The sequence below is a fragment of the Erythrolamprus reginae genome, chromosome 3, assembly GCF_031021105.1.
Source record: "Erythrolamprus reginae isolate rEryReg1 chromosome 3, rEryReg1.hap1, whole genome shotgun sequence".
In the NCBI taxonomy this organism is placed as follows: Eukaryota; Metazoa; Chordata; class Lepidosauria; order Squamata; family Dipsadidae; genus Erythrolamprus; species Erythrolamprus reginae.
In genome coordinates, this window is record NC_091952.1 from 60,177,402 (window position 1) to 60,189,004 (window position 11,603).

General features: G+C 34.3%; 1 protein-coding gene across 1 annotated transcript; it reads right to left on the reverse strand.

Moving 5' to 3' along the window:
* Nucleotides 1-5,201: 5,201 nt before the first annotated feature.
* On the reverse strand, nucleotides 5,202-11,308 carry IL10 (interleukin 10). Its single transcript, XM_070748910.1, has 5 exons — nucleotides 11,162-11,308; nucleotides 10,201-10,263; nucleotides 9,125-9,274; nucleotides 6,902-6,967; nucleotides 5,202-5,294 (listed from the first exon to the last, which is right to left on the reverse strand). Exons 1-5 carry the CDS (start codon nucleotides 11,306-11,308, stop codon nucleotides 5,202-5,204), a joined length of 519 nt encoding a protein of 172 aa, XP_070605011.1.
* Between the last annotated feature and the right edge of the window lie 295 nt (nucleotides 11,309-11,603).

Consider the following 11,603-nt stretch of genomic DNA (forward strand, 5'->3'; position numbering starts at 1 on the left):
CTGTATCAAAACTGCAAGCTCAGCAACCCTTTTCAGCATCAGACCTTCCCCTTTTCTTAAAAAAGAGAAATAGGACTTTTTGAAAATGCTTACTATAAATCTAAATACATTGCTGCTTTTCATCCACATCACTTTCATACTCCCTTTCGTAAATGTTATAGGAAACTTTAGTGCAGTAAAGTATTTAATTACATTTCCATAGATGTGAGATCACAGCCTGGACAGAATATCTGGGTAATTTGCCTGCAATCCATCTCAAGAAGGTGTTTTGTCTGATTTGTTGAGTAGCTTAACCTTGCAGAAATAGCAAAGTGTTGTGATTGCTCCACTTTGATAATTAGAAGTGGTATGTTGCCTTACTTCACAGTTTTCGTCAAAAGTTACAACAAATGAAATGCCCCCTCAAACAGCCTCCAAACCAGCCAGCCGCTGATCCATCCAGTTCCTTTTTATTTAACATACCACTTATTAACTTGTTAACAAATCTTGGGGCTGTAGGGAAGTAGGTCACCCAGAATGTAATGCAACAATTTTTTCTTCAACAATTATTTATTGAACACAATGAAACTTACACACAAGAAAGAATGATGTTTCTCCATAAACTATACACAAATGTTTGCGAATGTTCCCAACTGTTTCTTTCTCTGCAGTGAGAAATTCAATGACGACACACTGCTGTAACTTACAGGCACCATTTTGAAACACGGCTGCAGCTATGCTATCTGTCTGAAGAAACACAAAGTTTACACACATAGTCCTGACAATTCAAATAATATATATCTCAGGTTTCACATTTGTATTGTAGGCTGGGGAAAAAAATGGTGCATTACTTTCTGGCTGACCTTCGTACCTCAGTGGTCACCAACCCCTGATCTGCAGACTAGTAATGATCCATGGTTTGTTGGGAACTGGGCCACACAAGCAGCAGGCAAGCACGCTATGTTTCATTTGTGCATGTGTGGGATCTGCAGCCGCCACTGCCCCCACATCTGCTGCCATCACTGATCTATGGAGAAAGGTTAGGGATAGCTAACCTATCTATATATGTTTACTGATTTTATTATAGTATTTTAATGATGGTTTAATTAGCTCATAGTTTATAAATTGAAGGCTGTTTTCATTCTTCTTCTTTTCTTTTGGAAAAGGGAATTTCTACTATTAATAGTAATAGATTACTACTACTAATAACAAATATATTTTTCAGTGGCCAATTCAGTAAGATGAAAGAAAATCCATGACATCTTAGAGCTAATGTGTATGTCTGTTCCTAAACCCAAACGAGGAGATCCATGAATAATTTGGTTTTGTCTAAGATTTCTGGATATTTTTATAAGACCAGATTTTTCACAGATAAATTTGAAATAAAATTAGTATGCTCTGGAATAAAATATTTATAAATTCTCATACCTCCCAGAGACCAATTAGATCACACGGAGTTGGCATTCTCTGTTGACTAAGCAATGCAGGTTGGCGGGCCCGCAGGGGAGGTACCTTCTCTATGGCTGCCCGAACCTTATGGACCAACTACCTCGCAATGTCCATACTGCTCCCACCCTTCTGGCCTTCTGAAAGACCGTGAAGACCTGGCTTTGGGGGCAGGCCTGTGGGCCATGAATGTAACATCTTGTCACGCTTGAATTATGTCTTATTTTGTAGGCATGTGTGTTTGATTGGATAGTTCATTAGAGTTTTATAATGGGGCTTTACTGTTTATTAAATAATATTTGACTTTTGTTATATTGTATTATTTGCTGCCCTGAGTCCCATTGGGATTGGGTGGCATAGAAGTCAAATTAATTAAATTAAATTAAATTATGCAGTGTTCTTTTTCTCAAATGATTCTTATTACTCACTGCTGTCTCTCAAATGATTGTTATTACTTACTACTGTCTTTATTTCTTTTGGGGAAATTTATAAATTTGTGCCTATTTCCCATAACAGAGAAAAGGCTACATATATTTTCTGAGAAAAATGGGTCTGCTTCAACTAGGGCATCTGGCCCTGGATTTTATCTCATAAATAACACAAACTCTGACAAATTATATGAAATGATTCATATTGGGCATCTCCGTAGTTCACAATCACAAACATTTTAGTCTCCTAAATTATGCAATTATGGATTTTGATTATGATCGTCATGGTCATACTTAGATCCTCCCTTCCGAAGCTCACACTACATTGGGAATTTTGACTCTCTTTATTTTACGAGTTATAGAATGTGTACTGACTACTTATTTTATTTTATTTTTTTTATATTATTATTATTTTTTATTTATTTATATGATTTATTTTTATTAATTTATTTTGTCAGATACTTCTTGGTAATATACATAGATATAACATTGTTTATATATGTTGTTTATTTATTTATATTTTGGAAATGTAGTTGCAGTGGGCTTTGGCACTTAGGTCATTTGATATGAATATTCCAAGATCTTTGATAGAGTGAGGGTCGGCTGCAAGGTCTTGTCCAGTGTTTCTCAACCTTGGCAGTTTGAAGATGTGTGGACTTCAAACTGCCAAGGTTGAGAAACACTGGTCTCATCTATTCAGCTTGTATTGGGTGTTTTCATTCGTTTTGCCAATGTGTAGGCCCGAGCATTTGTCCTACTACTTCCTTCTATTTCACTACTTCCCAATATGAAATGTTCTAGGGAAGTTTGTTTTCTTCTGAGATGAATCATAAATCACTAGAAATATGGTAAATGAAGATTAGTCTTTTGCAGACAGAGAGATGCACTTTTCTACAATTGATTAACTCAACATTCTGGTCCTATTATGATATCTTATCTCCTCTTCTCTTTTCCTGTTTTCTAAGATGGCTGCTGCTGAGACACTTGCATAAAACAACAGAGTCTTTGATCTTTAAAAATATTCTCTGTGAGGAATGACCTTATTTGAGATGGGGAAAAGGGGTGATTGGGTCAGTTTAAGAATAACTGATGTAGTTTGCTTAATGCAGAAATCCAATCTAAAGTATGCCAGACAAATATAATTTCTATGGGGTCACACCTAGTAAAGGAAATAATTTCTCTAATAATTGGTTTTACTATCAAATTGTCCTTACTATCAGAACATTTTTTTAAATTAAACCAATCCTGCATGTTAAATCCCTTGATAACTTTTTAAACTTTTTTTTTAAAAAAAATCTTTTTTGATTTCTCTACTTTATCCTAGAATCATCCCATAGTGTAGCTTATTAATACCACAGTAGGCAAAGAAATAAGAGAAGTGCAATTTTATTTTTTTAAATGACAAAAATAGTCAACAAGATTCATCTACTCAAGATACAAATATTGTATCTTTTCTGTTAAAATATACAAAGTGTACATTATTTATATACCACATCAGAGATCACAGGTTGTTTAGCAAGAAAAATTCTTCTCAATTGCACCATAGAAGAGCCAGGAGCTGAGGTGATTTCTCTCTATTCATCACTTCAGAATGTTTTGAAGATAAGCCAAAATGTGCACCTTTCCTTTTAGCCAGAATTATTTTAGGAGGGGGGGGGAGATGTTAGTTAAGTGATATGTTAAAATGACTAAATGACTAAATGACATCTGGGATTTATCCCAGATGTGGGATAAATATTTGATTTTTTTCGCTCAAAAAAGAGCTAGAATGCCTTTGATTACTAAATTACATAATCAAGGTCCTTGAGAAACTCAAAATATAGTATGAGCTGATGTTCTGATATAACCCTAACGTTTTCAACAATCATCAAACAATTTCTACAATTCATTATTAAAGTCTGCTAACTTACATGTGTAATTTTAGCATGAGCTAGCTGGTGATTCTGAATTTTAACAAAATGAATTTTATGTTCATACATAGCTCACTAAGAATGTTATTCTTCCTTCAATTTTTTTTAAAAAAAGCAATTCACAGTTCTTATACAATGAAAATATTATACCCACTGATCTGTTAAATTTTGCATTATAAGCAATTCAAAAGGCTTGAAAGAGCCTAAGAGGATATAAAGCCAAGTCTTATACCTGAGAAAATAACTTTGTAAGTAGAATTTAAAATTCATTTAATAAGGATAGATATAAAAGAGTTTGCAAAGCAGATCTCAGTGCATAGCATGAAACAATGCACTTGCAACAATGAAAGAAGCAGCACAACCATATTTTTGTATGAGGTATTGGCTTATTGTAAGAGATCACCTCTGTTTCACATTCCATAGTATTATCCAGAGATCTGTAGTTTAAATTAACAAACATTTCTATGAGCGGAAAAGTAACACCAGTTTGCACCCAAAGTAGTTTTTCTACAGGTGGTTCTTGGTTAAGGACAGCAATTTGGACTATAATTTCCATTGTTAAGCAATGTAGTTGTAAAGCACATTGCATTTTCATGTCCCTTAGAGACAGCAGTTCTGGTTAAGCAAATCCTGCAATGTTAAGCACAATGTCATGTACGACTTTCTGCCAGCTTCCCCATTGACTTACTTCTTGGAAACCAGCAAAGAAGGTCATGAATGAGGATCACATGACCATAGGACTCTGTGACATAATTGCAAGCTGGTCATTGAGTATCCAAGTGGCAATCAAAGGGGCCATGGAGATCCTGTGACACCTGGAACTTCAGCAATCAGTCATAAGTACCATTTGTTTAGCACCATCATGAAAGAGAATGGTCACTGAATAAGTGATCATTAACCAAGGACCACCTATATTGAAACAAGTATGGCAAAACTCTGCAGCACAACTGAAAGGATGAGAATTGCAAATATGGGGACTAAATAATACTTTTCTTCATTCTATTAACACAAATCTTCCAGAAGGGAAAGACACTGTTGGATACAATCCTATGGAAATGCCAGTATATCCATTAAAAAAACACTACATTTATTTGTAAGCTTCAGGTCATAGAGCTGAGATTTAAATGAAAATGTTATGTTAAACTATAAGACAATAATAGAAGTTCTTATTTCCATTTTTAAAGAACAATTTAGCTTTAAACATCCTAGCTGTAAGAAAAGGCAACTAATGTTCTATGTAAACATATCAGTCAATAAATTATTTACTAGATTCTTGTCTAAAACATGTAAAACACTGATAAAACTGAGGTATATGAATTAATAAATACATTTTAAATTAAACATTTGATGCTACCATGCATTATCACTTATTTTTCCAGAACATTGTTTGCATTGTTTTTCATTTATAAAGTAACAGTTTCCCAGCTATGAAAAATACTCAGTTTTTCATTTTCATGATAAGATATTGTTCAATGTAGTCAACAAAAATATCAAATTCTCCTATTGCTTTGTAGATCCCTTTGTCTTGCAGCTGATGAGAAAGAAAAATAATTACAGTATTATTACTAATAGTACTATTAATATAATAGGAGGTGTAGAAGTTGTTTTGGTTAGCTTTCTGAATACTATTAAATATGGAATGGGACTTTTCATCTCTGACTCTTCCTTCTTCTCGGGTGTTTCTCCTCGGGAGATTATCCCCCAATTTATCTCAAGTGATATGTCTCCATCCATTTGCTCTGGGCAATAGGTCACCAGCAGCTATGTCCCACACCTTTTGACGTGGTTGTTCCACAGCTCCCAACCAATCAGCTAGAAGGGTCTACTCTCTTCCCCACCAATACAAATGCAGCGAAAGGAGAGGGGAAGTGATAACCTTACAATCTTTTTGCTGAACTGGAAACCAGGTTATTTTAGAGGGGGAAAGGGAACACTTGGTTTAGTCACAAGTAAGAATTCTTTAGAAGACAATTAATATAAATCTAGTGAAAGGAGAGAAGTGTAAAATAATTTTCCAAAATGCCTACACCCACCTCTCTCCTCCAGCCTCCCCCTCCCTCAGGAATACAGAGAGGGAACAGTAGGTTTACTTGGAAGTAAGTCTTACCAGGCTACCACACATCTCTGCACCCTGCTTTGCTTTCCTTTTACCCACCCAACACACACAATCTTCTGCATCTTTCCATTTCTGCCCTGGAATTCTCCTTCCTACACCTTCGCTTCCCATTCTACCCCTCGCCTTTCCATTTCTGCACTGGGATTATCCTCAAAGTGGAGAAAAGGTGTGATATCCTAGCAATCACAATTGCCTGCCCTGAAAGGCACATTTTCTCCACTTTGAGGAGTATCAAGACACAGAAATGGAATGGTGCAGAAGGTTTCGTGTGTGTGTGAGAGAGGAGCTAGCGGAGAGGCGCTTCAAATCATCCCAACCCAATGTGTAAAAATGCCGGGGAGAATGTTGTCTCTGGTTCCCCCTTGTGAAACAGTCCACACCAATAGAGGTTTGTTCAGCCTTTATCTTTCAATCATTTCATAATGTGAAGATGGAATGTTTCATAGGTCTTTTGAGATATAATTATTGTTGTTTTGAAGCTGTGGATCTGCTAGGGTTGTATTTGTGATTTCTCATTTTTACGTCACTTTATTAACTATTTCAATTTAGATTATATGTGTTTTTATAATTGTAAACATTTGGAGTTGATTGGATTATGGATTATAAATATAATTCATAAATATTGTAAAAATATTCATTGATGTTATTATTTGCTTTTGAAAGTATGTTGGAGAACACTTTTTAGGTACATTCTTTATAAAATGAACATATTAAGTGCTTTGAAATATGTGTGTGTGTGTGTGTGTGTGTGTGTGAGAGAGAGAGATTTTCATTTATCATAAATGGTCTGAAGGATTTACATTAAGACTTCTCATGTAAAATGTAGGTCAAACAAGCTCTTTCATATGCTTTCCCATGTTTACACAAAGATTATCAAAGATAGTGACAAGTTTTCTTAGAGTTGCAGAGATTCAGAAGGCAAGTTAAATAATATAGCCGCCCCGAGTCTACGGAGAGGGGCAGTATACAAATCTAAAAAATAAATAAATAAATAAGTTCAATAATATAATTCAGGAATTTACCTTTTCATACATATCTTTGACAGCCTTTACTGTTTTATTCTTCCTTTCGCAGATGAAAAACCTATGCTGTGGGAAGGAAACGTGATTATAAACACTTTCAAAACCTCCAAATGGCACAGCTACATGCCTCAATTGAGCAAGGAAGATGTACAGGTAATTGCAGTGTAGCAGAACAGTCAGTGATGGGCTCATATGAGAACAGTCAGGAACGTAGTTCCGATAGCAAAATTTGGAGCTCCACCCCAGAGCACCCAATTTGCACTGAAAGATGTTGAAACAAAATGCATAAGCCACACCCACAGTGTGGTAGTAAAATTTTGGTAGCCCATCACTGAGAACAGTATAGCGTAGCTTAGCTTAGCATAGCATAGCATAGCATAGCATAGCATAGCATAGCATAGCATAGCATAGCATAGCATAGCATAGCATAGCATAGCATAGCATAGCCTGTTTTTGCTGGCAGAGAAGGCCATCACAGCACCCCCAACATAACTGACATTCAGCTGCTATGCCCTCCCTGGCCACAGCCCCCCTGGCGCCCTGATGTCAAACACAATCCTGATGCAACCCTCAATGGAATTGAGTTTGGCAACCCTGTACTATACTATAATAGAGTAATAAAAAGTGTTTCATTATTTTACCCACTTTTACAACCCCATGCTTGCTCCTTTTTATTTTTCTCCTTTAGATATAAAGAATATCTTTTCACTTTTAATTTAGTTAAAGACACTAATATAAATTTCTGCCTAATTCCACTGTCTGAGCCAGTCATCTTGCTGTCTAATTGGGCTAGTTTCCCTGGGAATTACTGTGAAGCGGAGAAAAGAATGAAATCTGATTACATGCTATACATATTTCTGTTTGAAATATTTTTATTTCACAAATAGGTAGCTCAAGCCCAATCAACCAATTCAAGACCCTAAAATTAGATATAGTTTAACAAAAGAAGATTCTATCTCTCTCATCAAGGAGCATATATTTCTTGCATTACATTACAGTGTGCAAGGCACTTTTATATTTGAGCACATGTGATCCAGCAGGACTATTGTTCAAATAGAAAAAAATATATGTACTGTGGCTCAGGGTTAAACTGTGGAGTTCTGGATACTTTCTGAGCATGGTGGTTACTGGTCAGATAATAAAACATCTAAGACCAAAAAACCAAGCTCAGAGAGCAATGAGGTTCTTCATGGATATTTTAATAGTATGTTCTTAGAAATGACTTATTGTCATGTGTAAGCTGATGAATATGCCTTGTCCTCAATTGAAGACTAGAAAGTAGTATTTCCCATCTATTCTGCTAAGAAAAGGCTTCCTTTACAGAATGTTTGCATTCTGAGTCATTTTGTGACCTGATGACACAGTGGGGAGTAGAGTGCAATAAAAAAATTCTAATACTTCCACCAGTTATAGTTCTGCATTTACAATCTGTAGAAGCAGCTGCTTTTAGGTAAGAATTTTACATATAGTTACTTAAGGGAGATATCAGTTCTTAATATAGATTATATAACTCACAGATTCTTATAGGTGATGAAATAGCTACTAATTCACACAGACCTTATTTACTTTCTCTGTTTTATGTCTCTACTTATTTAAAGAAGATACTCTAAAAGAAGCTTTATTCTTTCTTCCCCTTAATAGCTATAGACAAACATTGTTTGTATAGCATAGAACATTGTTCAGAAAATGTTGCTAGGCACAAGAAGGATGTGCTAAGAAAATGTAATGTTTTTAAAGTGACCTGTGTGATTAATGCCACAAATATATGCTTTCTAGCATTTTGTGCTTAAATTGTTGAAATAGTTTATCCACAAATGTGATTTAGGTATATAACTTTGGCATTTTCTAATTTAGATTTTCTTGGCACAAAATGTGGATTGATCCAGGGCAGATTTTTTTTTAAAAAAACCGATCTAACATGCATCATTTCTGCATGAAGAATTGGACTTTCAGAGTGACTACACATTTATCATAATCCCAGTGTCACCAAATTTCTGCACTGTTCTCTTTGATTTAGAAACTAGAGCAAATGTTTGAAGACATGGTATAAAAAACTGCAACCAAACAATGAAACATAGCTTATAATAAAACTGGTGTTAATAACCAAGTGTGCCTTGCACTTTGCCTATCTTATTGTTTCTAGCTGTACAAGGATTTTCTTTGCAAGCAGACATAGCAAGCCAGACAATAAGAGGCCAAGGGAAAACACCCACAAATACTTACACAGCGTTTGATTAATTGTCTCAGATCTAGCAACATATTTCCAAGGAAATCTACATCCTGCTTTACTGGGTTGTCTGTAGTTACTTTGGATAAGACATCTTCCAAATAAAAATGGATCATTTCTCCCACTGACTGGCAGCCCAAGTAACTCTGAAAGAATTAAACAGAACAATAATGGTAAGAGATGAACAAATTGTATATGTTGACTTTATTCTAGTCTAGCAATAAAACATATTGCTCTATCCTTTGACTCTATTCCATGGGTGAAGAGGGTCAAGTGAAAATATTAAAGTTATATTTAAACAGGTTTTTTTTTAAATGCCACTTGATAAATCAGAATTGGAAATGGATACCAACAAAAACGTTTACATGTAACTAAGGCGAACAATATTTTAGCAGTTCCCCCTCCCAGTAAATTGAGGTATTGTGATCCAGGAAATTTATTATTTTTTGTATTAAATTTCCATCATTATTGGGTGCAAAATTATCTCTTAATATATCTCAATAAATACAAAATTATTTTAAATTTTTAATTATAACATATTTTATAATTCACCAGAAAATCTTCCTTTAATCTCCATTGTTTGAACCTTCTAAGAACAAATTGTCTAAAGCAGAGGTCCTCTTTCTTATTTTAAGGACCAAGAATGTACAAATCAAACTTTCCACCTTCAAATATTATAATTTATGAAATAAATAAAACACATGGAGTATCATTATATCATCTTTTTCTTTGGATATATTATTCAGCCTTGTTTAGTCAGGCATCTGTAGAGTGAATTCCGACTTTTCTAAAATAGTTTATAAATGTATGATTCTCCCCAGGTACAATACATAAATGAAAAGGATATAGGGAGTTGAGATTTACCACCAATTTAGGACGTGGGCATAAACAAACAAGCAAATAAATACAATATGTATGTTATATAGTATTTTCAATTCACTTGATTACATATTCATATGAAATCCTCAATTATGACACTTGATAAGTACAGAAATGTAGCCCTGCCAAGAATACGATTTCATGATCCCAATTTATACTACATTTTCCCCTAAGTAATCTGATAAAATCTCACCTTGAAATCTTCTAGCAGATCTTGTTTTAATAGCATAGTGTCCAGCTCGGTGTCTCTATCTTGCTATAAAAGAAAGTAATGAAAGAAAACATTAATCTAAGAAAATATGAATTTAAATTTAATTTAGAAAGAATATGCTACTATTACCTAACAACCAACTCTTTTGTTTACTCATTTTCTGATTTATAAGACATGGTTTATGAACCATCAAATTGTATGATGTAGTTTATTCAATATATTTGGTTAAAATCTTGGATTAGCACAGTACATAGGCTAGGCCCTATTTTCAATCTTTTACCTCTTTGTTTACCTCTAAGAATGCTTAAAAATGCATCTTTTTGTGCAGAGTAGCTAAACTTGCAAGATAGATATTTAACATAAGATGCTCAAAATTTGTTTTTGGATATTTAATATATTTCAATTAACTTCAAAAGTTCTTACCTTCAAAAATACCAATATAATATTAAATATTATTATTTATTTTCATTTATGCACATCTGAAGAATAGAGAAATAGTACTATATTTCTAGCTATACAGACAGCTAATTTTCAAATGTAAATGTTTTTCGGACTTTGGCATTAATGTAACATTAAACAATGAATGTTATTCCAATCCCTTCAATAAACAATTCCAATCCTCAAATATATATTATTAATCATTGTAGTAATTTTATCTGAGAAACAATGCATACTATGTGTAATTGTTTATTATGAAAATAATTAAACATACAAGAAAATTCTCCATTGGTTATTTTCTTCCTGGAAGTTGCATAAAATCTCTTGATAAATTATGTGCTGAGCTACTGATTTATTTTAGTAGTGCTTATTGTAGTTAGCAACAAACAACACAACCATATGTTGCTTTGCACTGTTGTACAAATAAGCCCAGCCCCTTTACATTTCCTGCTTCCTAAATTTCTAAATGAAAAGAGCTAGAAGAACAAAAGATGAATATACTCACAAAATAATCCTTGATCTTGTTAAATGTGGCTCTTATCTCTCGGAGTCTAAGAGGGAGGTTATCTGAAAAGTGTCCACAGTCTATGAGTTGGGGATGTACATTCTTGAGCATCAGTGAAAGCAGCATAAATGCTATCAATGAGTTCATCTCTATTCTGACCCTTCCTTTCTAGACTTACTAGATTTTGAAAGTTATATTGCCATCACCTTGATTGGTCCCTGATTTATACTTCAAAGCAGGACTAATTTCCTTCCTGATTGCGTCAGGAACCCCAAATGTCACGTTCCCATAATAAATTTTTGAGTCTTCCCCACTCCCTTTAAAAGTGCTTATTGCAGTAGAACTTTCCCACCTCTCCTCCCCTTTAAAAAAATAGCTTCTTGTAAATGTGTGGTAATGCTTCTGCTAGCTTTGCTTTGATGGAAATACACTTTCCGTTATG